The 24016-nt window shown below is 52.1% G+C and overlaps 9 protein-coding genes across 9 annotated transcripts; 4 read left to right on the top strand and 5 right to left on the bottom strand.

Moving 5' to 3' along the window:
• Positions 1–535: 535 nt before the first annotated feature.
• On the bottom strand, positions 536–1011 carry M431DRAFT_192435 (hypothetical protein). Its single transcript, XM_024913217.1, has one exon. The coding sequence runs from the start codon at positions 915–917 to the stop codon at positions 615–617; it is 303 nt and encodes a 100-aa protein (XP_024780330.1). The 5' UTR covers positions 918–1011; the 3' UTR covers positions 536–614.
• Positions 1012–1104: 93 nt separating this feature from the next.
• M431DRAFT_674 (hypothetical protein) lies at positions 1105–2060 on the top strand (the record flags this gene model as incomplete). Its single annotated transcript, XM_024921731.1, has 3 exons — positions 1105–1302; positions 1388–1662; positions 1724–2060. The coding sequence occupies 3 exons, from the start codon at positions 1105–1107 to the stop codon at positions 2058–2060; spliced, it is 810 nt and encodes a 269-aa protein (XP_024780329.1).
• A 2891-nt stretch (positions 2061–4951) lies between these two features.
• M431DRAFT_477106 (hypothetical protein) lies at positions 4952–7603 on the top strand (the record flags this gene model as incomplete). Its single annotated transcript, XM_024915540.1, has 4 exons — positions 4952–5203; positions 5316–5609; positions 5671–6568; positions 6651–7603. 4 exons carry the CDS (start codon positions 4952–4954, stop codon positions 7601–7603), a joined length of 2397 nt encoding a protein of 798 aa, XP_024780328.1.
• Positions 7604–8512: 909 nt separating this feature from the next.
• Positions 8513–9325, top strand: M431DRAFT_489421 (hypothetical protein; the record flags this gene model as incomplete). The annotated part of the gene is made up of 4 exons (XM_024916675.1): positions 8513–8516; positions 8680–8742; positions 8980–9051; positions 9171–9325. The coding sequence occupies 4 exons, from the start codon at positions 8513–8515 to the stop codon at positions 9323–9325; spliced, it is 294 nt and encodes a 97-aa protein (XP_024780327.1).
• Positions 9326–10008: 683 nt separating this feature from the next.
• On the bottom strand, positions 10009–10942 carry M431DRAFT_489420 (hypothetical protein; the record flags this gene model as incomplete). The annotated part of the gene is made up of 3 exons (XM_024916674.1): positions 10009–10281; positions 10361–10648; positions 10706–10942. 3 exons carry the CDS (start codon positions 10940–10942, stop codon positions 10009–10011), a joined length of 798 nt encoding a protein of 265 aa, XP_024780326.1.
• A 209-nt stretch (positions 10943–11151) lies between these two features.
• M431DRAFT_502786 (hypothetical protein) lies at positions 11152–14266 on the bottom strand. The gene is made up of 3 exons (XM_024918212.1): positions 14043–14266; positions 13811–13987; positions 11152–13710 (listed from the first exon to the last, which is right to left on the bottom strand). Exons 1-3 carry the CDS (start codon positions 14217–14219, stop codon positions 11521–11523), a joined length of 2544 nt encoding a protein of 847 aa, XP_024780325.1. The 5' UTR covers positions 14220–14266; the 3' UTR covers positions 11152–11520.
• A 418-nt stretch (positions 14267–14684) lies between these two features.
• On the bottom strand, positions 14685–17915 carry M431DRAFT_502784 (hypothetical protein). The gene is made up of 3 exons (XM_024918211.1): positions 17348–17915; positions 16501–17266; positions 14685–16414 (listed from the first exon to the last, which is right to left on the bottom strand). Exons 1-3 carry the CDS (start codon positions 17496–17498, stop codon positions 15010–15012), a joined length of 2322 nt encoding a protein of 773 aa, XP_024780324.1. The 5' UTR covers positions 17499–17915; the 3' UTR covers positions 14685–15009.
• Positions 17916–19109: 1194 nt separating this feature from the next.
• On the top strand, positions 19110–20186 carry M431DRAFT_192237 (hypothetical protein). The gene is made up of 2 exons (XM_024913214.1): positions 19110–19367; positions 19526–20186. The coding sequence occupies exons 1-2, from the start codon at positions 19249–19251 to the stop codon at positions 19959–19961; spliced, it is 555 nt and encodes a 184-aa protein (XP_024780323.1). The 5' UTR covers positions 19110–19248; the 3' UTR covers positions 19962–20186.
• A 179-nt stretch (positions 20187–20365) lies between these two features.
• Positions 20366–22733, bottom strand: M431DRAFT_72928 (hypothetical protein; the record flags this gene model as incomplete). The annotated part of the gene is made up of 2 exons (XM_024922085.1): positions 20366–20493; positions 20558–22733. 2 exons carry the CDS (start codon positions 22731–22733, stop codon positions 20366–20368), a joined length of 2304 nt encoding a protein of 767 aa, XP_024780322.1.
• Positions 22734–24016: the final 1283 nt, after the last annotated feature.

Raw genomic sequence — 24016 nt, 5'->3', positions numbered from 1 at the left:
CATCTTTTCTGAAACGTCCCTTTGTTCTGAGCGTCGCCAATTGGCCATCTATTCTGGCTTAATCTGTCGCTGGAATGAAGTGAAGCGACAGTTGGACTTGTACGAGCTTCTGCTCTGATAAAACATTGCACAGACAGACGACGGACGAAAAGCAAAAGTAAGATCCATCAGCGATAAAACTTATGTGAGTTGAAAGTTGAGGAAGTGAAAACTATTGGATGCTGATCATGACCCAGCAAAATACGATCGGTGGGACTAATGCCATCATGACCTGCAGATCGTGATCGGCTATTGGGGAACACCCTCCAACAAGTGGATAAATCACCATCGATCTTGGCCATATTTCTCTCAATCGTGGCATGTAAATGAACGTGGAAGACAAGGGGCTGTGAAGGACATTGTCCCAAATGGGGGAGAGCCCCGCGTCGAAATGCTGGGCAATTAATGCTCACCATCGGGAATTTATTGATATACTCCCTGGCAGTCTCTGGATCCTTTCTCCCTCCCTCCAATTGTTTTGCAAGGGCGTACTCCGTACCTGTATCGCCATTGAAGAAATGCGGGACTAAGTTGTGCCATCAAACCCACCGTTGGCCACAATGACTAAACCGATGCTACAAAAGCCAGCCATCAAGAGGCGGAGAGATAAAATCGACAGATCGAGTGGCCCCTAAGGAGAGTATGATGCAATTGCCCCAGATCTCAAAGGGCCGCCGGGTAATCGCGCATTTCGTCATGGGAAACGAGACAATGGCATTGAAAATCTCGGTGAGACTGAGGCGTAGTGAGGCGCAGCTGAGAGAGCAGGGACAAGGAGCGGCACCCGATCGTGAACGCGACGGCGTAGCCGGTCCGGGGGTTTTGGCTCCACACGCGACCGGATCATTCAACTCCATATCAGAGGCATCCGCCGGCATCGACCCTCGTTATTGATTCAATCATTCCAAGATATAAAACCATTGAGCTGCCCCCATTTGTCTGGACTGTTTGTCAACTGCAAACTCTAGCCCGCCTTCAAGATTGCTTGTGTCGGTGCCAGTATCAGTCTTTGTCGGGTTCGTATTCACAGCACAGCCGATTCGTTAGCCTATCAACAAGGACAAGATGGCGGCTGAAAACGACGTCTATGTTCTTCACTATTTTCCGTTTTCTTTGTATTCACTCATGGTACGATTTGGACTCGTATTAGCAAGACGGTTGAATCCAGAGACGGCGCCAAAGGTCGAAATTAGGCTGGTGAATCTTCACAGAGAAGAGAACTATTCAGAGCTTTATCTCACTTCGGTGAACTCAAGAGGCCAGGTTAGTCTCTATGAAATATGGATATCAGATCGTGTCTTTTTAGAGACTTGACGAGAGTGATGTAAGATGCTGACACTGAAAGTAGGTGCCCGCACTGACATCACCTGCGCTTGCATCACCACTCACAGATAGCAACGATATCTCTAAATGGCTGTGTGAGAAACAACCGGAACTTATTCCCGAGGACCATCGCGAAATGATCCAGGAGATGATGGAAAAGCTGTACAGCTTTCATGCTTTGACTCTGACGATTGGGCCTGACGAAAGGAAGCACGGTATTCTCAATCGAGCGGCCGAGCTGCTGGAGAAGAAGGATTTGACCGAGCGCCATCGTAGAGCGCTGGAAATGAAGAGTGTCTTGTAAGTCTGTTTGATGGAAAAGTTGGTCAATCATCCGAGAAGGTGTTAACAGCCTTGCTAGTCATGATCTGTTCCACAACAGCATGTTTACTCCTACTAGCATCGCGGATGTTGAAGACAAGGCTCGCGACTTTGTGCAAAAACTAGACACAATCCTCGACGAGCAGCACCACGGGAAACTTTGGATCTTTGGAGACAGGCCAACCATCCTGGATGCACATGCTACGGCACTGATAGCGCGGCTGATGGACGTGAGCCGACGGGACTTGCTGACGGAGAGAGTGCAAGAGTACGCAAGGGGGATCTTTGCATCGGAAGAGTGGGACGAGGTTACACACGGAAGGACTACGCTTTGGAATGTCTCGTTGGGCCACGTCGCCGACTTGAATCCACTGTAGTGGTGGTGTCTTGCGGACGCTTTCTCTCCTTCTCATTCTTGATCCCCTCCTTACTTTTATATCCAGTTTCCAGCGTGCTAGAAGCAGCTGCTTGTATTCCATATCCATAATACGAACCCCAATACTTAATGCTCGGGTAGAGCTATGAAAAGAAAGAGAACCTCCTCATTAGAAAGTGCTGGACAGGGAGCAATCAAGACAAGACGATGACCCTGATATGTCGTCGTCTACCTACAATTGGCTGCTTCCGTTGAGCATGATGCCTGTGCTCCGTCTCGTAAAAGTACTCAGTCTTTCGGTAGCATTGCAGCTCTCTCCACTCCGCGATCTTACTGTTCTCAGATACAGTTCCGGGCAAGAACTCTTGCTCGGACTTTTGTAGGTGACACCAGCACTTTGCAAAAAGTGAGAAGAAGAGGATCGTTTGTGGCAGCGGGGTGTATGCTTGCTGCGTCTCATATTCCTGGTATGGACAAGGGTTTTGTCCCTTGCTGGCGTTTAGTGGGATGTATGTTCCGGTATCAATGCTACACAATGAGTTTTGACAAAGAAAAAGAAGAAAATAAACAAAAGAATGGCGATGAAGATGCGACAAATGAATCGAAAGTAGGCATCATGCCCAGCGAATCTTTCCCCTATCAACCCATCACGCCAGTTTGTAGCACTTCGGTGAACGCCTAGGTAAGCATCAATGATAAAAGAACAAAAGGATTCGACTTTCGGCTCTGATAGCCTCATTGTGGGGAGATCGGCAGCGAATGGACCCCTCGGGCCAACAAACCACAATTAGCATCCCGCTCCGTGGCAAAAAAAAGAAGAATGAAAGGGCCCCGAAAAATTTAAAGGGGTTAAAACAACCAAAACGGAAAACTCAAAACTGAGACAAAAGTGCCCTGATTCAAGTCCCCCAGAGAGAACGGTTGTGTTCAAAGGGGCCGTAGCCGCCTTTATGTAAAAGGAAAAACGGCGCCGGAAGAGAGGGAACTTCTGTTTGCCTTGGCCGGTCCGCGTCAAAAGTTCCACACTGTCGGGTGGCGGAGCGGAGCACAAAAGGCGAGAGACAACCTGGATGGTCAGCAAATTGGGGGAGCGTTTTCGCTCGTTGGTTGAAGCTGTCACGGTTGAGGAGAGAGCGCAGAAGAGGACTTGACATTGGCGTTGAACCGATGATGGGCTTGACGGCTAGGGACGAGATACGGCATCGTCTGCACAGCGAGGCGGAGATATCAGAAGGGCGGGCTTAGAACTCTAGGTTTGCAGGGGAACCGGGTGCGCAGCTGAGAATTTTCGTTCTTTGTGGCGTCTGCACGCAGTCGGGGAGCGGCTTGGCTGTGTGCCTGGTTAGTGCGTGCTGTACAGTACGAGTAAGGAAGCGCATGGGACGGGACATCGCTCGTTTGGAAAATGGGTGAGACGAGAAAAACGAGGCGGAAAAGGCGATACCGTGCCGCCCTTGAGGGATTCGTACCGTACGCAACTCTGGTTGCCCAAACGGGACGGGCCTGTCGAGAAGAAAGGAAAGGAAAGTCGGCTTCGGCTTCGTCTTTGGTCTTGTTCTGCTTTGTGGAGAATTAAAAATCTCTCAGCATCGAAACAGTCAACTCCGTTTTTTGCAAATCCACGCAATCTGGGGTCCCGAGATCGGATTCAGAGATAAGATGCTTTTTGGGATGGGCTAAACAATGGGCTTGCCCGGCTATTTTCCATTCCAGCTTCTCGCGATTACAAGCCAGAAATAACGCCATGCGAGGGGGAGAGATAAGGGCCTCTCACCCTGGGCAGCCCTGGGGGAAGCGTTGAGGCTAGGCGGCCCCTTGGCTGCATCATTGGCTGGCCAGCAAAACAGACTATTTTGCGCCTCGCAGCTCGGCACGGCAAGGAAGTTGTAAGAAGGCACATGCTTCAGTACTGTGCTGTACTTGTGGCTCGGCTCATTGCAGTAATATGCGTGTTGGTTGTTGATGCACGGCACGGACACGAATAGTACGAGTTGGGTACAGAGCACACAGGCGGTCAAGGCATCTGACATCGATCCCGAGCATCCTCCTGTGAGAACATACTGTATGTATGATCGAGTATATACGGGGCCGAGGAGTTGGACGCCGGCAACCACTCAATTCTCGAACGAATCTGTCGGCTTGCGTGGATTCTGAAGAATGTCGCTCTCCGTGCTCCCGTGCCTTGTTCAGACTGTCTCCAGAGTCCAGCCACGGAGGGCGGCGCTATGGTCCATTAGGAAGGTTCTTGGCTTCGCACGCCGTTGATCCCCAGGAAGAGCAGGTTATCAGGGAATTGGCACCAGCACAGCCAAAGCCGACCAACCAGCAGGCGCCTTTGGCCGCCCAAGCCTTGAGAAAGCCTTCAAGCCTTCTTCTCTCTGGCACATGTTTGGCACATGGTGGATGACAGGAACCGACAGGGGCTGGACGGCTAGCTGCGCACTGTGCTGCGCCGTCTCTATCTCGGTCTGGTCTCGAGCCACACTGCCCATGTTTTGGCGGGGAATTTATCAAGATGGAGCCATGCCTGGTCGGCTGGACTCGTGAGAGCCAGAATGGCGCTCACCAACGGGCCTTTTGATTGGCAGGGCGTAGATGTGCTGTATTGCAGCCCATGGGGTTAGCGTCCCAGCGACTATCTGCTGGTGTTTTGTAAGGTCGTCGCACTCACTCTCTCTTCCCACCCTCTACAAATCCTTCCTCACCGAAGAGAAAGAGAGAAAAGAGAGTGAGCGAGCGAGAGAGTGCGAGTCACACAGACTTGACTTCGCCCGATTCGATTCGACTCGGCTCGTTCGATCTGTCGACGACCAGACGGGCGACGGCGATAAAAGCGACGCCAATTACAGCAGTAGAAAGCAACTGACGATAAACCGGTTTCTTACAGTCGACATGTTGCCGTCCATCTTCCGCCGGCGCCATGAGCCGGAGGAGATCACTCCGATCCCCGGTCCTCTGGAGCAAGATCTGCCCGGCATGCAACATCTTCAACATCTCCAGCAGTTTGAAAAGGCACACAAGCTCGACCCCAACCTGCCCATCGACGATCTCAACGATGTCGACGCTGCTATTGCGACAGGCAATGCCGAGAAGGGCATCGAGATTGAGCATGCGCTCATGGAAGACAACAGCCCTTATCCCGAGGTATGAATGAACTATGAGATGAAGGAGAGACCAACATGAAATGGATGAATGATTGTATGCGTGAGTGAAGAGCCGTGTAAGCTGATCGATAAATCTTTCCTCTCTCTTATAGGTCCGAGCTGTTGTTCGAAACTACGATGTCGACGTCCCTGCAAACACCATCCGCGCCTGGGTCATCGGCTTAATTCTCTGCACTGTCGGTTCTGGAGTCAACATGCTCTTCTCGCTTCGCAACCCGAGCGTCGCCATCACGACGTATGTCATTCAGCTGATTGCCTATCCCATCGGTCGGGGCTGGGATTTGATCATGCCCGACAAGGAATGGAATCTATTTGGCATCAAGTTCAACCTTCGGCCCGGCAAGTTCAACCACAAGGAGCACGTCATCATCGTTGCCATGTCCAACGTGAGTATCATTTGCGCATCAATGTCTCTTCCGTTTAGCGTAACTGATCCCCCCTTCTTAGGCTGCCTACGGCGGTGGTGTGCTCTATGCGACCGACGTCTTGCTTGCCCAGCGCCTCTTTTATAAGCAGGATTTCGGCTGGGCGTTTCAGCTTCTTTTCGGCATCACTACCCTGTGTACTGGATACGGCCTCGCTGGCTTGGCCCGTCGCTTCTTGGTTTGGCCTGCCGCCATGATTTGGCCTGCCGACTTGGTCAACGTCGCCCTCTTCTACAGCCTACACGACCACTCGCCATCGGATCCGTCAAAGACTAACGGTTGGTCCATCGGGCGCTACAAGCTCTTCCTCATCGTAGGGTTTGGCGCATTCATCTGGTTCTGGTTCCCCGGCTGGATCTTCAAGGGCTTGTCCTCCTTTGCATGGGTTTGCTGGATTGCCCCGAACAACGTCGTCGTCCAAAAGATCTTTGGTCCCTCCCACGGATACGGCTTGATGCCCACCTCCTTCGACTGGTCTGTTTACAGCGGCTTCTTGGGCTCGCCCCTGATTCCTCCTTTCCACGCCATCGCCAACGTGCTCGGCGGCATCATCGTCTTCTTCGTCGTCATCTCCATGGGTATTCACTTTAGCGGCACCTGGTATTCTGATTACTTCCCTGTCCAGTCTTCCGAGTCATACGACAACCTTGGCCAGGTTTACAACGTTTCGCGAATCCTTGGAAACGACTTGAATTTCAACGAGACGGCGTATAAGGAGTATTCGCCTTTGTTCTTGCCGACGCAGTTTGCTCTCGCCTATGCTTTGTCGTTTGCTGCCGTTGCCGCCGTGCTCATCCACGTTGCTCTTTACCATGGCAAAGAGATCTGGGGTCAGTTCAAGCTGGCTCGCCACCAGGAGGATGATGTCCACATGCGGTTGATGAAGAAATACCGAGATGCGGAGGATTGGTGGTATGCAGGTATGTCATGTCCCTACTCATCTGAGTACTCATCTTGATATGCAATGTGAAGTCGAGATGCTAACGAAAAGGATTTGTGCAGCACTGTTCGTTGGTATGGTTGCCATTTCCTTTGGCATCGTCGCTGGCTGGGACACGGGCTTCCCTGTGTGGGCCTATATCGTTTGCCTGCTGCTTCCGATTGTATGGCTCATTCCCATTGGCATCATTCAGGCCATCACCAACATCCAGCTCGGTCTCAACGTGCTCACCGAGTTCATCATTGGATACATGGTCCCCGGCCGACCTCTTGCCATGATGATGTTCAAGAATTATGGCTACATCTCCATGGCACAGGCGCTGTACTTTGCCCAGGACCTGAAGCTTGGCCACTACATGAAGGTGCCGCCTCGTGTCATGTTCACTTCTCAGCTTTTGGCCTCTGTGTGGTCTGCCATTGTGCAGATTGCAGTCATGAACTGGGCTCTGGGCCACATCCCTAACGTCTGTGATCTGGACCAAGAGAACAATTATACTTGTCCCGGTGGCCGCGTCTTCTACACAGCCTCAATCATCTGGGGTGCTATTGGTCCCGCTCGTATCTTTAGCCATGGAGCTCTTTATGCCTCCCTGCAATGGTTCTGGCTTGTTGGAGCCATCACGCCCATTGCCACTTGGCTGCTGGCTCGCCGCTGGCCCAAGTCTTTCTGGCGATATGTCAGCTCCCCCGTCATCTTCGGAGGCACTGGCTTGCTCCCTCCCGCGACTGTCAACATCTACCTCTGCTGGGGAATTGCCGGCATCGTTTTCAACTACTTCATCCGGCGACGATACACCGGCTGGTGGCTGCAGTACAACTACATTCTCTCGGCGGCGCTGGACTGTGGTCTCATCATATCCACGTTGCTCATCTTCTTCACGCTGTACTTGACCAACATGAACAGTCCTTCATGGTGGGGCAACGACGGCGCCGTGCAAACCATGGATTTCCAAGGTACTGCAATCTCCAAGCACGTACTTCCCGGTGAGAAAATTGGACCGGCACAGTGGCCTTAGAAGAAGAAAAGAAATTGGATGACGATATGAAGGCAACAAAAGACGGTGTTTAGCTGGACGTACGGCGTTGAGATGGGAAGCAATGTTGGATCTGGAATTTTGGTATGGCATTCATATATCTGCATGATCATATATGTGTGCCTCTCTATCGCGCTGCTGGGGCGATTTGTTTGTCTTGATGACCTGGATTGGATAAGGACGGAGTTTAAAGGAGCTTTGAGTTTTGCTGCTGGTTTTCGATTATTTTCCTATTGGGATTGACTTTTGGCATCAGAGATACCTAATGACGGAATCGTGTCGATCTTTAGATGATATCACTTTCCATAGCCATGAGCGATATTTCACATCGAGTTGCCGAGAAGAGCAGATGAATGATTTATAGCGAGTCTGGTTACATGTATATTAGTCTTTTGTTCTGCTCAGCCAGTCGTTATCAAATGTATAAATACCACGGGTATTGAAATATCAACATGATTAAAGAGCCGAAACTTGTGATTTCTGTAGATGTGGTTGGAGAAATTAGGATGATGTTAAATATGAAGGGAAAAGCAGCAGCATTGTAGACTTACAATAGTAATAGTCAAGTAGTCTACCTAGACAGCCCCAGTTGTCATTGGGAAGCTGCACATTGACGCTCCAGCTAGGTACCTACCTAGTACTGAGCACCAGCAGGGAAGTCGAGTGCTTACTAAGCCAAAGATTGAGATAAGGAAACAAAGTGGCATCACGTGCATAGACGAGAGGGTATCATCACGTGGTTTAGACGGGTGCCGGGCCCACGCCACTCCCACGCAAAAATTAGGGCTGGCAATTCGACACTCCACCGCGAAAAAGGCGTTGCTCTCCCCAAATTAACAATTTGTGAATCGTCATCCCCAACTTCACGCCTAACCACCACCGACCGCCAAGATGAGTACGTTTACTGTTCCTGCTCGCCGTCTCGAGATCCCAAGCTACGACCCAGCTCGCAATTTTTCGAAAGATGCTGCGCGAGATACAAGGGGAAGAAGATGGGATACAACGAGACTTTGTTGGTGATGTTTCGAGATGATGCTGACGGTTGTTCCTGCGTGTAGCGAAGGGTACCTCCAGCTTTGGTAAGCGTCACAACAAGACGCACACTCTCTGCCGACGATGCGGTTAGTTTTCTCTCTTCCACCGGAAACGCACGAAAACCATGAAGCCTCTTTCGCAATCGAGGCCCTTCCCGGAGATTCGATCGAGACCACCGCCAGATACAAGGGGAGGAAAAGCCACCGGGCTCGAAGAGTGGCTCTTGTCTCGACGAATCGACCGGAGGGAAGCGATTGCGACGAGAGGCGAATTGAGTTGAACGGATCAATGATGAATTGGAATGCTGATTGTGGTTGGAATAGGCCGTCGCTCTCTGCACGTCCAGAAGCATGAGTGTGCCTCTTGCGGATACCCTGCCGCCAAGATGCGCAAGTGTATGTACTCCCTAAGTCGAATTCTGGCCTACATGCAACGCAAGAGACCGATTGTCTCTGTTGCCCTTCCTCCCTGGCCAAGTGCAAGAATGACAGTCTAACATTCCTCCTCTTCACAGACAACTGGAGCGAGAAGGCCAAGCGGAGAAGGACCGTCGGCACTGGCCGCACCCGCTACCTCAAGGACGTTTCCCGACGATTCAAGAACGGCTTCCAGACTGGCGCCCCCAAGAACGCCAGGGTTGGCAAGAAGTCCGCTGAGCAGGAATCTTAAAGAGTGACATGGGCGTTTCGAGCTCTCTTTCTGCTGCTGCTGGTTTTTTTTTCTTTCGTCGCTACACCGGATCATGCACAAAAGGGTAGAGGAGGGAGAGAGAGAAACGAGGGGAAAAAATAGAAGAACCAAAACAAATAATCCGTCCATGAGGTTAATGAATCCTGGCGAAAAACCTTTTGCATCTTCTCCTCTTCTCTTATTTTTTACGATACGTGGAAAAGCCAAGTGATGAGAGCGACGTTCCTGCCGGATCATTCTTTTTTTTTCATCTTCTCTGTTTTTTCTTGCTGCATGGATTCGAGTTGGGGTGGCGGTGGATGTAAATTTGGGCGATTGATCAAGGAAGGGGCTGGAGCATGGGACAAATGGTGTTTTTAAAACGGACCCCAATTGCTTTTATTTTCGCGCCGGTGGTTCCGTAGGGATTCGGGCGACGAAAGTCTGAAATGGCATCTTGATTCTTCATATGTCCCTTGCGCCCGTCGCTCTCCATTTTGCAAGCTGTAAAATGCTGCATGTGATGAATATTCATTCTAAGCCTCGAAGGACGATGTTGACTGCTCCAAAAGCATTCACGCTCTCATCTCTTCACTTGTCCATGTATCTGTGACATTTCACCAGATAATTGCTTTATGCTTCATCGCTTGTCATTTCCAAAAACCTCGTAGCACAGCATACTATCAAGTTCCTCTTTCAAACACCTTTACATTCCCATCCGCCCCTATGTGGTACAAGTACTCTGCACTCTCCTCTTCCTCTTTCCGCACAGCAATCCTCACCACGCCACTGACATCTTTAGCTACACCCGTGTCTAGCAACCTGATGCTGAGGACTAGATCTGCAGCATGTGTTTGAGCGAGTACTAACGCCGCGTGCGAGCGCTCCAATGACGTGGTTTGGGCGCGCAGGAGAGCATCGTCTGCGGAGAAGGTAAGGACTGTCGCGTGAACTCGCTGATCGTCTTATGTTAGCGCGCCTGAATTCTTTTTTTCTCTGCTTTGAAAAGTGACAGGGGCGATTATCGAGACTCACCTCTCTCAGAGAAAACAGCATTCCCTCCAGAGCCAGCCCAGTAACGTCTTCCTCTCCGGATATCGCCAACAGCTCGTCTAGTTGATCGACAATCAAGACCTTGGATCCCAATCTCACGTCTCCAATCGCTGCTTCGATGCCTCCCTTCACATCGTCCAGCTTGCCATTCTTTAGAATCCTCCCCTTGTCTCCAGTAGGCTCTGAACCCTGGCCTCCTGAGAGCAGGCCCGTCAAGCCGTCTACGAAACTAAACTTGCCGGCCCTACTTAGACCGTCCAGGTCTAAACCCTGATGAGACACAATGAGTATTCAGTTTAGAAAGGGGGGTATATAAAAGGAGCATACTAATCTGCTTGCGCCCTCTCTCCAAAATGCCAAATCTCTCATAAAGCTCACAAGCACAACTCCAGAATTCGTCTCTGCATCATCTGCGCCAGCGCCTCGCCCTTGCAGTATTGAGTAGATATACCGTAAAACCAGCCAATTTGTCGTCGCTCCCATGACATTTGTTAATACTATCAGCGATGCCTCCTCGGGCAGCCCGAGATACGGCTCTAGGAGAGCAGGAACTTTGCTTGACATCTTTGGTGAGAAAAACTGAGATTGGCTGGTGTGCAGATGTGGGTTCGAGTGTCACGTAATATTGGACGTATATTTCCTTGGACTCCTGATTCCGTACGGTAAACGATATTGATATACGAAGCAAATAAGGAACCGGCAAATGAGATAGAAAATACAAGTACGAATACGATAGTTTCTTTGTCTTCGTTTACATAGAAGTAGAGGTCAATGGCTCTTGAAAGGGAAAGAGTGAGGTTGGGTTAAGCCAGTAGTGGGGGCGGGGACTGTGCGAATACACCTTCGACTTAATCGCACAGTACGGCATCTTTTGCTTCCATATCCTGCTCTCTACTCGCTCATACCTTTCAAGAACCATTGCAGAATGCCAGATCGCAGCTGAAAAAGGTCGATTCAAGATCTTTTGGCTAATTAGTATGCTAAACCTCCAGAAACGTCTTTTCTTGGATAGCGCTGAAATTCTCACACAGTCCGTCAGGCATTGTCCTCTTGCCTTCTTCATCCCATCATTCTCCCCCCCCTTGGTCTGGGATTACCGCATACCATTGTTATATATGAGCCTCCTCCGGGTCGTAAAGACCTCAATGCAACGTTTCCATGTGATCATAGACTTGATCGCCACTTGAAAAAGTCTTCAAACAAACCCAGCAAATGTGACAGTTGCAGACCGTGCACGTCATATGATTGCAGCCCGAGATCTTTTCCAATGGAGTTTTGCAGCTTGGGCAGTCTTTTATTCCTAGATCTTCCTTGAGATTCCTGAACTCCTGATAGTCTTTTGAGATCAGGTAACGGTGTTCTGCGCACGACATGCCGACGTGCGACTCGTGGCAAGCGGAACAACTCGGCCTGAGACAGTTGGAGCAGTTCTGGATCCTCGACTCAGATGTGGCTCTGTATATGTAGCCGCAATCTGGAGTGGGACAGTAGCGGAACTTGTTAGGGTTGCGCTTGATATGGGATGAAAAGGATCGCTCAAGCACTTCTTCGAGCGCGGCTGAGGAGAGATGCTCCTGAAGATCCTCCACTCCTATGATGCTCTTACAATTCCCTTGGTTACCGTGGCAAGAAACAACAAAGGCCGCGGTCGTCACGTCCCCCACCTTGCAGCTTCTTTCGAAACATTCTAGACAGTAGACATGGCCACAGCCTGTCTTGATGGGATTCTCGGCGTCTGTCCAACAAACAGAACAATCTTGTGTGGCATCGTCGGGCTTTGGTTGCTCTTCTGGTTCTGCGACTTGATCTCTGCCTTCCATAATCGCCAAGGCAACGTCATAGTCTTCCAGCGGCCCAGAGATTACAATCTTCTTGGGCGTAGAGATGATATCAAATGATGCCTTTTCTGGACCAAGCCGCGCAGCAATCTTTCTAAAACCACCATGGCAGGCCCAGAAGAACTGGTGAGGTTGAAGCTCAATTGCTCGGGTGGACGTCGAGAGCGACTCGAGGCGTATCAATTCAGCCAACCGAAGCTGTGCTTCTTCGCAACATTCCTGAGCTCCGAAAACACGCAGCTCGGATTTGCCTTTATCCCGAAGAATAACTATGGAACATTCTTTCTCTAGCTTCTTTATTGCTTGATAAAGTTTGCCATTCGCCTTGAGAGAAGGATCCCAAAGGACGGTGTCATTCTCCCTCATGACGACTCCAGCAAGAATGGATTCGAGGTCAGCCTTGGCCGCAACGATGTCAACTGCCGACTCGCCCTCAATCTTCAAAAGCCTGAACCTCTGTAGGGGATCTGTGCTGTTGTATGCTCTAAAGGCAATGTTCTTGCTTCTCCAAATTTTCTGCTGGGGCAGGATTCTGGGACAAACAGCGTCGTAAATATTGGTGCCAGTTTTGAACTTGGCCGAGTACACCATCTGGACCGTCAATCGCGCTTTAGGATGGAAAGGGAGCTCCTTTTTGTCAAGCTCTTCAGCAGCTCTCCGAGCATCGGCCTCGTCCAAGAAGCGCGCAGTTGCTTTGACTCGCCGAGCGTTCGTCTCGAGTGTGACTTCGAAATACTCCAAAGGTCCGACATTCGTCAGAAGCGAGCGTATCAATGTGGTGGCCTGCTCAGAATCCGCTGAGTACGATGGAAGGCCTACTTCTATATGACGCGGCCTGTTCCGTTCTTGTGTAATGGCCTCCAAGATGTCGCTCCTCTCTGCACTCGCTGGGACTTCGGTCAGCATAACGGTCCATGCTACACTGTTTTTAGACGACGACCACGGATGAAAAGCTGGTTTAGCTTCAGTAGCTTCCCCCGCGGTGACTTTCTGATTCAGAATTCGATAGACTCCCTTTGAGAACATGTCGCTCACTCTCCGAGCAACATCTCCGCTGCCAAAGTTTAGCCAGACATTCCTGACTGCCTTGTGCCAGGATATATGGACCTTCTTGCAATCTACACGCCGAGCATTGTGGCTAGAGGGCATGGGCGCAGCGACGGGCGTTGCATATATTTTAACGCCCTGCCATATATAGCCAGGTTGAACAATGGCGCAGAGTTTCTTGGAAAAGAATGCATCGTCCGATCTCACGGATGCGCCACAACTGCCTTCCATCTGCAACATATGGACATCGGCGACGCTGACATGCAACCCCATGTCAGCAAGCATATCCCGAAGTGATATAGCTGGGGTGTTCAGCGGCAATCCACTGATGCGGACAGCAGAGAAGTCGCTGGGCAGACGAATCTTGGATACGCGGGCACCTGCTTCGAACTGGACGAAGGCACCCGCAATCGTTCTCGTGAAGTCGTCGTCCTTCTTTGGTTCGTCCTGCCACATGTCAACTCAATGTTTCATTCTTCATTGCAATCGCCCAATCTACCACCAAAGAGAAGAATATTTTGGTGAATCTGGATGGTAGGCGACTAACCTCGAACGCATCATTGGTCCCGGCTTGAACCGTCAACTCTTCCTCAGCATGACGAAACTGACACTTTTCTCCATATATACAGCTCCCTGTTTTGAAGAATCTGCAAATAGGCTTTGCACTTCTAGGGCTCTCGGCGGGGGGGTTGGTTGCCCTTGCTTTTTCGAGTTGTTCGCCTCGCTGCACAGAGTAAGCAGATGCTCCCACGATCGATTTTCCTCGACGGTTTTGTTACTTCTTGAGATGTCACAACAGACCGACTCAATAAATTATGCGAAAAGGGACATGATGCTCCCTTGGTACACGACCCCCTCTGAAAAAATCGACAGGGCGTGGTTGCTCGCCAATCCTGAGCGGAGGCGTGGTACCCTCCTCCCATCGATGAGGCGAGACGGTTTGTGTTGGCACGCATCATAATCAAGAGCGCTACTTGTCCAGGGACTTGGAAGTAACAAGTAGAGCAAGTCGACCGTGCTGAGGATCAGATTCCAGATCCTCCAAAGCAAGCAGCTTGCAAGATTGGGCAGCACGAAAACAGACGAGGCTGCGGGCAGCATGCAGCTTTGTGTCACTCCATGTTAGTGCGCGTTTGGAATGCTCACACTGTACCGTCGACGAACTTGTTATCATTGGAAGTTGATGCTGGATGTTCTAATTGGGCCTTGCTGCCTTGTTGGGTGCCGCCAGACCATGCAAGGAGCCTACTATTTTATTGTTATGCTGGGCTACAGCCTGCTCCCACCAAAAGATGCTTACAGCGGTTACGGTGCCTGAGCAGTGCGAAGACGCATAACGAATGCCGTATAAGTGATATGAGATCACCTGTCTCTTTGGCACCAAGGTTGTTTTGAGAAACTCGGATCTTACGACAATACTTCAATTCATGGTCCTTAAACAAGATGTATGCATGGGCATATGGTATCTATAAGCATATCCAGGTATGTATGTATATCTACTTATAGGTAAATTCAATATTCCTCCGTGGCCAACTCCTTGCGCTTTGGAGCAATTGCTGGTGCTGAAAACTGACCGAGCCAAAACATGCAAAGAAAAAGAGAGAGAATCCCACACAATCAAGTTAGACAGGGTGATGAAAGGTATACATGATGCCAAACAGACAGCACCGTTGATAATTCGACCCTTTGAAAACAGAAATAAACGCCACGTAATGCTCATCGAAGACGAAAGTGTGAATCGTTCTTCTAAAACTTTTCCATAAGATTCATGCGCGCCGTCCACATGCGCGCTCTCTTGCCAAAGATGTACATGGGAATAGAGCAAAGACAGAAGATGAGCTGAATAACGCCAAGATAAATGTAGACATTCTTTGAGCCATCTGCCGCAAGCCACTGGGAAATAAACAGACTAAACACCAAGCCGTGGAGCACATTCTTTGAAAAGTTGAGCGTCACCAAGGCTTCGCCCGCGTATTGGCGGTAGCTGTCGACGCAAAATGTGATGGAGGTGGTCGAACCGAGGGAGCAGCCAAACGACGTGATGCCAAAGAAGACGGTGGGGACAATCCAGTTGTCCTTTTCTTCCGCCGACCACCCAAAGCCCATGAGCCCAATACATGTGGTAAGCAGGATCGGTATGGCCATTACGAGGCGAAATTCCGGTTCATACATGCCTCCGTTGCGGCGGGCCATGGCTCTGACAATGATGTCGCTAATCTTGCCCGCCACGCCCGTACCAAGGATGCCGCCTACAAAGGGTGAGACGTAGACGAGACCGGCCTGGAGAGCTGTGAAATTATATCCGTCTGGATTTCGGTAAATAACAGCCAAATTTTCGGAAATTACAATCAACCAGCCAATGGAGCACGAATAAATGGCGGCAGACCAAAGGACGGCAGGGTACGCATAGAGGATGAATGGTCTAATCATGACCTTGAACCAGTTGTCATTGTTGAGTCGTCCGTGATAGGGCCTAAGTTGCTGGATAAAGGTCTGGGTGGGTTGATTGCGGAGGTTGTGCGTATAAGCCTTAATCTTGGGAGGCGCTCTGAGTTTCCACGAGGGGAACTTTTCGTTGTCGAGATTGGGCGCTGTCGAGTAATACTCGGTCACCATCATACTCTCGGCTGCGCTCTGAGCATGAGAAGACGCCTGAGGGACCGATCGGCCGCGGTCGGGAGCGATACTGGTTCGCGGAGACGCAATGGAGGCCCGAGCGCTATGGATTGATGGCCCACGCGAAGTGTCCCGGCGAGCTGCATCTCCATGGCCATGTTCCTCCTCTTTGTGGCTTTCCGACGATGGAACAGCGAATCCCACTTGAGGATGTCCAGACGGCGTCGCTGAGCCGCTTTCAATAGTCTTATGGACAGCATTTGAGGAATCTTCTGCCTTTAGACCTGGCGTGAACTCGACATGTACGTCTCTGCGACGTTCAATCCTACCAGGAGAGGGTGAGCGAGCGGGCGATTTACCTCGAGGAGAGAGAGGGCCTGCAGATGCGTGAGCCGGATTGGCATGGCGTGATGAGAGTCGGCGAAGGAAGCTAGGGCGTTTTGAAACTCTTCGTGTTGGCGTTCTGTCCCAAAACGTCTCTGGGACGAAGAGAAACAGGAGTACAAATGCAAGTCCCACAATCATGGCAACAATGCTGTGGAGAAAGAAAAAGTCAGGTCAAAAGTTCATCATGCCAAAGTTTGGAAAGAGGGGGCTCGGGTGAAGAGGGCTCCAGCTTACAAGAAAACCCATCGCCATCCAAAGCGGCCAATGATGGCAGCGCTGACGAGAGGAACGAGATTCTTGCCTCCCAGGAGCAAGAGGGTATAGATTCCAATACGGTATGCGCGCTCGTGGAGGAAGAAGATTTCGGCAATGGTAGCAGACGGCAGACACTCTACCGGAGATACAGCAATGCCTTGGAAGACTCTGGCGGCAATGAGAGAAGGGAAGCTAGGCGAATATCCACACCAGATGCAGGTACCGATGAGAAGAATGGCACCAGCTAGGTATACCGGCCGCTTCCCGAACAAGATGGCTGTGGGAGAGGCAATGACAGAGCCCACACCCAAGCCCATCATGTAAAGGCCAGTGGTCAGCGGCACGCGCTCGACCGAAACATCAAAGTCGTGGGCGACATTTGTGAATCCTGCGGCAATGATGGGCGTCATGCCGCCTCCAATCATGCAGTAGAAGCCCAGAGATAGGAGAGCGCAATCGCGGCGCCAGGTGGGCCAGTTGAGGGGATCGTTGGAGGAATCTTCTGGCTGCGGTTCCAAGATGATCTTACCATCTTCCGTCTTCTTCTTAGCCCCGGTTTCGTCAACCGGCTTCTCGGGAGCTGGTGATGGCGACGATGGCGACCAGGGTAGTGGATGAGTGCCGCCGGGTGTCATGGGAGTCTCGACAGGAAAGCCGGCTGGAATGGAGGAATGGGAAGTGCGAGCATGAACATTGCGGAGGCCGAGAGGCTCGTTACGATGACTAGCAAGCAACAGGACAGAGCCTGCCGGACAGAGAGAATGCGTTAGTGAGATGCTTCACGGAGATGTGAGGCTGCATGAAGCAGAAGAATCGGGTTACTCACCTGGCACCTCGACAGTTTCCGGATCGTTTAATATTCCCATACTCCATTTCTCAGGCCCCGGCTTTTGACCTTCGCCTTCGGCATCAGTGTTGCCACCAAATAGACGGCCGAGGCGCCAGCGGCCTTGCTGGGATGCCCCTTCAGGCGCCATTGCGACAGATGTGGACGAGGGCACTTGCTAGATGATGCTGTTTGAGGTCGAGAGGATAACAACTGAGGGAAGGCAGCGACCTAGGCAAAATTCAAGTTTGGAGGAGGAATATCACAACCAATTTCCAGAACGCCAAGAATTTCAATGATACATAGAGCAGGCGATGTTCTAGCTATATGATCGGAATGGGCTTTTAGGAGTGGGGGGAGTGGTGCTTGTCTCAGATATGGCGTCCGGTCTAAGAATAACTATAAGACACGCAACGAGAACAGGTTCGAGGAATTGGCCGAAAGAGGAAGTCTTGAGAGGGAGCACAATTAGGATCAAGTCTGGACCGATTGCGCGGGAAGGGAGGGCTGACAAGACAGATTGGAGTAAGACAGAAGTCCGACACGTCTGGATTTGTGGAAGGCCGAGATCCTTTTGGTGGTAGCCTCGCCTCGTTCCCGACCGAGTCCGGGGCCGGGATGCCGATGGACGAGATACAGAGATGGCGAGGTGGCGAAGTGGACACAGACGAGGTTACCAAAACTGGAGGGCTGATAGGAGGAATAGATGGATGCTGTGGATATATAGGAGACCAAAGGATAGAAGAGAGGAAGATGAGGATCAAATAGGGAAGAATAAGAGGAGGAGGGAAGAGGAAGAAAAAGAGAAGAGGAGGAGGAGAGATGGCGAGCGGTGGAGGAATGAAGCTTGGTGCCTCGTCCGCGCTTGCTCATGGTCTAGATTGACAACTAACGAAAAGACCCCGAGATCTAGCAAGAGAGTTTAGCGCGAGATCTGGCCTTGAAACTTGGCCCACTCGTCTGATAACATCAAATGATGCTCCATCTGCTCTCTAAGTACAGTAGTAAGTAGTACTCGTACTGCATCTACTAACGACCGTTGTCCGATGTCCGTTGTCCGGTGTCAAACCACACCAGGCTGGACTATCACCAACCCTGCTAACATAACCTTGATGGGCTCACTGCTAGCAGATCAGCAGCACTAACAGCCAGTAGCCCCAACGCGCCGACATGGATTGCATCCAACCATGCGCTGCGACGAGTCAGGTGAAGCGCATGCGATGCTGCACATGCCACTGCCTGCGAACCCCCACTGGCTCAGCGCTTTCCCCGCTATGACGGCAGCGTGCACAGGGCTTTGGGTCGCCTAACTCGAGGCTACCAGTAGCCCTGGAGGTCTGACCGTTGAAATTTGACCTGTGCTGGGCAGTCATGCAGTTCAATGCTCCATCCAATTTGATTTGATGGCTGGCGGCTCACGCGGTCAACAGCCCAGAACCTCTCTCTTCCCCCATCCCATCCCACTTTCTCTCCCCCGCAGATTTCGACCAAGCGGTGGTGCGACGCTGCATTGCATTGCATTTGCGAGCAGGGCTGCAACTCTGGTCCTCTTTGGTCTAATCTCATCTGGAATGTACGAGATGCAATATCAGTATCCCGGATTCTAGGTCGAGGTAACACCATTTTGCCGTCGAGCCGGGCCGCGCAACACACTGCAGTTTCTCACATCGAATCCCGTCCCGAATTTGGCCCGGATTTTTACTCATGTTGTATCCCGTCTGATAGTTGGTCCATCGATTGATTGTTGGATCTAGCTTATCGAGCTCCAGACCCTCCATCTAGCCCAGTCATTTGATCTCCATCTTCTCAACACCAAGAGAAACCATCACCAACCGGGTTATGTTCGCCTAAGCAGGCCCCCCCTTCCCCCAATCACATCATCGCCGACGTCACTCTGCAGCATGTCGTCCGTCATGCGACGCGTCTGGACGGCCGCCGCTCAGCCCTTGGCATCGACTCGACGGCGCATATCGACCTTGCCGGTCAGCCTAGGGCTGGCTAAGAACCAAGTCTTTGATCCGTACGTTCCGCCTAGCACATGCATTACGAGTATTCCATCTATCTGCCATCCTTAAAGTCGCATCTATACGACAATGCCCTAAATCTCCATGTTCCCATCCACCAAAGATGGGATGAAGAAAAAGTGCACCGACTTTAAGCTAACATCAGAATATGTAGTATCCGCTCTCCAGCCTCCTTCAACTCCATCCTCTCCCTCTCCACCTCCCTCCAAGCTCCTCTCCTCACCCTCTGGACAACCTCCTGGTGTCCCTCCTGCCGCTCCATCGAGCCTCTCCTCCGCAGCCTCGTCACCTCCGGCGTCGGCGAGTCCCACGGCGGCGTGCTCTTCGCCCCCGTCCAGTTCGATGCGCCCGAGATGATGTCGGCCTCCGTCCCGGGCCCGCCGCTGGCTTCTCTATACGCAATCACCTCGGTGCCGACGCTGCTGAGCTTCGCAGCCGGCGAGGCTCGTGTCGGCACCAGAGTGATGGATGCGAGGAAGCTGGCGGACAGGCAGTTTCTCGTCGATTGGATATGCAACGAGGCGAGGCGCGAAGGGGACGCGGCTGGAGGGGGATCTGCTTCATTTGGCGGTTTGTTCAACAGCCGATGAAGCGGGAAAAGAGACAGACGAAATGTACGATACGATGCGCATGAATAGACTATTCCGGTCCATGTACGATACGATACAAGATATAGAACATAGATATTTGTCTGGTAAAAGGGCAAACTACCTCTATTAATACATTGAAATCGAAAAAGATGGTTAAGGAAAGGCAAAAAAGAGTATGCATATAAAATCAAAAAGCTTTCCGTAAAAATCCTATCCTGTCTACCCAATATGGTATCTTTTCTGCTCCAAACAAACAGGCTTCAATGAATCATTCTCATTAATCCAACAAAAAGGAGAACAAGACAACTGCGGCATCTCCCACATCTATAACCCCTCGTAGTAATAATAAACAAAAAATCTCCAAGGAATCAAAATGGAAGAAAAGGAAAAAAAGGGAAACGTGTCTACATTAACACGCAATCTCCTTCTTGCTGCTTCGAGCTGCGTGAGATGCGCTCCCTCGGGCGCGCCCTTTCCTTTCCAGACCGCTTCAGGTCCTCGAGTCGTTCTCGCGCCTTGGGGAAATCCTGGGCTGCAGTATCACGTTAGCAATCATTCAGTACAGATATACAGGCTTAGAAGGATATCAAACTCACCAGCTGCTCGCCAATACCACCGCTTGGCATCCTCCAGGTTCGCCGGAACGCCAATGCCAACCTCGGTAAAGTATCCCATAGCATACTCTGCCTTTGCCAGCCCAGCAACAGCGGCCTTTCTCGCCCACAGATACGCCTCCGTGTCACTCTGGCCCAGGACGCCCTCGCTGCCCGTCAGATACCACCCGCTAAGTGCAAGCTCCGACTGATGCTCCTCCTGCTGAGCCGCCCTCGAGTACCACACAATGGACAGCCTCGGGTCAATCGGGCATCCCAGCAGCCCGTACTCGTAGGCACAGCCCAGCCGAAACTGCGAAAACTTGTAGCCGATCTCGGCCGCCTGCTGGAACAGCGTCAGGGCGTACTGCTCGTCGCGGATGATGACGTCGTTGCCCTGCGCGGATTCGTACAGAAGTCCAAGCTCGTGAAGCGCGTGCGGGTTCTCGGAATCTGCGCGCTCTGCCGCCCGCTTCAGCCATCCAACCGCCTCTCGCGGGTTCTTGGGCTGTCCTAGAAGCCCCTTGAGCAGAATCATGCCGACCTTGTACATGGCCGGCGGATCGCCCAGAGTGGCCGCGCGCTTGTACCACTGAATTGCCTTCATCGGGTCCTTGCGAGTGCCGCCACCTTCCTCGTGGCCAATCTCGCAGCAAACAGCCGTACGATACGCAGCTGCAGCATGGCCCAGCTTGGCCGCCGACTGGTAAAGCGAAAAGGCCTCTTTGGGATCCACGTCGGGCCCGAACAAGCCCCTGCCGCCGCCATCCGCCATGACAAACATGGCATCCTGGTTCTGCTGGGCCACCAGCTTCTTGAGGATCTTGTGGGCGTCCATGAGGTATCGCTCGCGAGCCTTGGTCCTGCCTCTGGGGTCGGGGATGTTGGGTATCAGCACATCGGATGCTTCAATGAGTCGCTTTGCCAATTTCAGTGCAGATGCCTGGTCATTGGGGTTGCCTTTGATAATCATCCTCAGGTGCTCCAGCTCGCCGGGAGTGACAGGGGGCTCCCTCTCCTTCTCCCGCACGGGTGGCGGTGGTTGTTGGGGGTATGGTTGCTGTTGTTGCTGCTGCTGCTGCTGCTGCTGTTGTGATTGCTGTGAGTATCGCATCTGTTGCTGCGGTTGTTGCATCGGTGCCTGCTGCTGCTGAGGGCCGCCTCCATAATTTCGAACCGGAGGCGGCTTAGCATTCGGATTCACCGCTGAGCCTTCCATCAAGCCTGGCCGTACCGGCGTTGGATGCGCAGGTAGACCGTCTGGATTCAGGGGCGCAGCGGTACCTGGCCGGACAATGGGCGGACGGCTATTCCCGAACCCGGGATGCTGTCCGGCCGGTCCCGGAGGTGCACTCGGCCCCCGTGGGATCGGCGGCTGCGAGTATCCTCCGGGCCCGTTGTATCCTTGGTCGTGTCCCTGATCGTATCCTTGGTCGTACCCTTGGTCGTACCCATGCTGGTACGCGTGTGATTGAGGAATCGGCGGAACCTGAGGGATGTCGTTGCTCATCTCAAAGGCACCAGACCCTGACCCGCGCATCTCTACCATGGATCGAGCGTGATTCAGCTTGGGCTGGTGGTTTCCTTGCTGCAACTGCTCGGCGGGCCGCATCGATTGCTCAAACGAGTCTCGTTTGCTGTGCACGGGGATGGCGTCAAAGTCCGGCATGCTTGAACGGCTCTCTTGGCGCGCATGTGCATGTGTTTGTGCTTGTGTTTGTGAGTTGTGGCTCGATATGCTTCCTCTCGGCTCGTCGTAGTAAGAGTCGTAAACGTCATCGATTGCGTTATTGTTGTACGCACCCCCATATCCATCGTCACCGTTCATACCGGGGCCAGAACCATAACCACCATTGTTATACTGGTGCTGCGGTGGCCCTTGGTTATCCTGGGGATATGTTCTCTGTGGGGGAGGGCGGTTCCCCGTTGTCGTGGCCGGTCTCTGCGGCATTCCACGCCCACCAGCAGCACCGTTATTAGGCATCGTCATGCTTCGCTGAGCACCGTATTGATTGGGAGGCTGCCGAGCTCCGTATCCGCCGTCTCCGTAGTCACCGTAGCCTCCAGGTCCTTGTCTGGGCTGTCCTTGTCTTGAGTCTCCGTAGTTTTGAGAGCCGTTTCGAGTCGGTGGTGGTCGACCACCAGGCGGACTTCTAGGACCTTGTCCGTTCAAGTCCATCTGTGACATCTGGTCTGCGAGCTGGTAGTTGCCATCGGCATACCCCGAGCCTTGGGAGTTCGCGTGGGCGTTGTTCATCGGTGGGCGGCCGCCTGGAAGAAAACACAAGGAGACACGTTAGAGCTGGGTTCAATGTACTCGTATATACGTCTGTGAAGAAGCCGGGTGTTGCGGAACTCGTTTGCTGGTCAAGCCTGGCTTTGCGGAGCTCGGATTCGATTGTAATGGTAGGATTGGGAAAGGCTTACCTGGACCTGCAGATGGACCCGGTGGTCCACCTCCTCGAGCCATGTTCGGCCTGCCCCTATTCCCAGGACCCATGCCGCCTCTCGGAGGGTAATTTGGCCCTCGCTGCCCCTCTGGTCGCATCCCATGAGGGCCTCCTCGGCCGGCATCATGCGGAGGTCGCCCGCCTCTCGCCGGGCCGGGCCGACCTTGGCCATAGCCGGCATCTTGATGCTGGTTTCCGTATTCTGGCCCGTATCCTCCTCCGCCGCCGCCGTTGCCATAGCCGTCGTCCTGATACTCATTGGGCCCTCCATAACCTCTCGCCATCGGAGCCTGCGCCGCTGAACCAGCATACGGCCGCTGCTGGCCTCCATATCCACCCTCGTATGCCATTATTATTGATTACTTTTTGCTCTTCTCGGTCTTGGGGCTCGTATCGAAAGAATATTGGATTCGTGGTCGGCTTCTGGGACAAAGGAAAGGGACAGGAATACGTCGATGCTATATCCGGTAGACGCAGAATTCTTCCGATATGCACATGCCCGGGCTTAAAGAGGAAGTATAGAAAACTCAAAGAGACCTATAGTTAGGTATTGGTTGGAGCAAGGCAATATCCGTGAGACGCGCTAATCGTCTTTGTCTTCGGCGGCTTCCTTGTACGAATTGCAGTGCCTTTGCAAGATGTATGCTGACACTGATGCTGGAAACGTCCAAATGAAAGGAGATTGGAGTGAAAGAGTGCAGATCAGAGCGGCAAAATGTCTTGGTATTTCAATACAAGCCAGGATCCGATCCAGACGTGTTCACCGGCTGGCAACCTTTGACGCCGCTGGGTGAATCAAAGTTGCACGAGTAACCCGAGTGGTGCCTCTTACGGTTCGATCAGGTTGGAGATGCCGCTGCTTTCTTGCTTTCTTGCTGGCTGGTTGGCCGGCCTGCTATGTGAGAAAGGAGAGACGATTCACGGCAAGCCGCGTGACAAACAAGGCAGAAGACGGTCTCTCCTCGAGGCTTCGGGCGTGTTGTCTCGAACGGGCTCTGTTATGTGTCTCTGC

Source organism: Trichoderma harzianum (assembly GCF_003025095.1).
Source record: "Trichoderma harzianum CBS 226.95 unplaced genomic scaffold M431scaffold_1, whole genome shotgun sequence".
NCBI classification, from domain to species: Eukaryota; Fungi; Ascomycota; class Sordariomycetes; order Hypocreales; family Hypocreaceae; genus Trichoderma; species Trichoderma harzianum.
The sequence above is the reverse complement of the archived record's forward strand: the minus strand, read 5'-3'. Positions and strand labels throughout refer to the sequence as shown.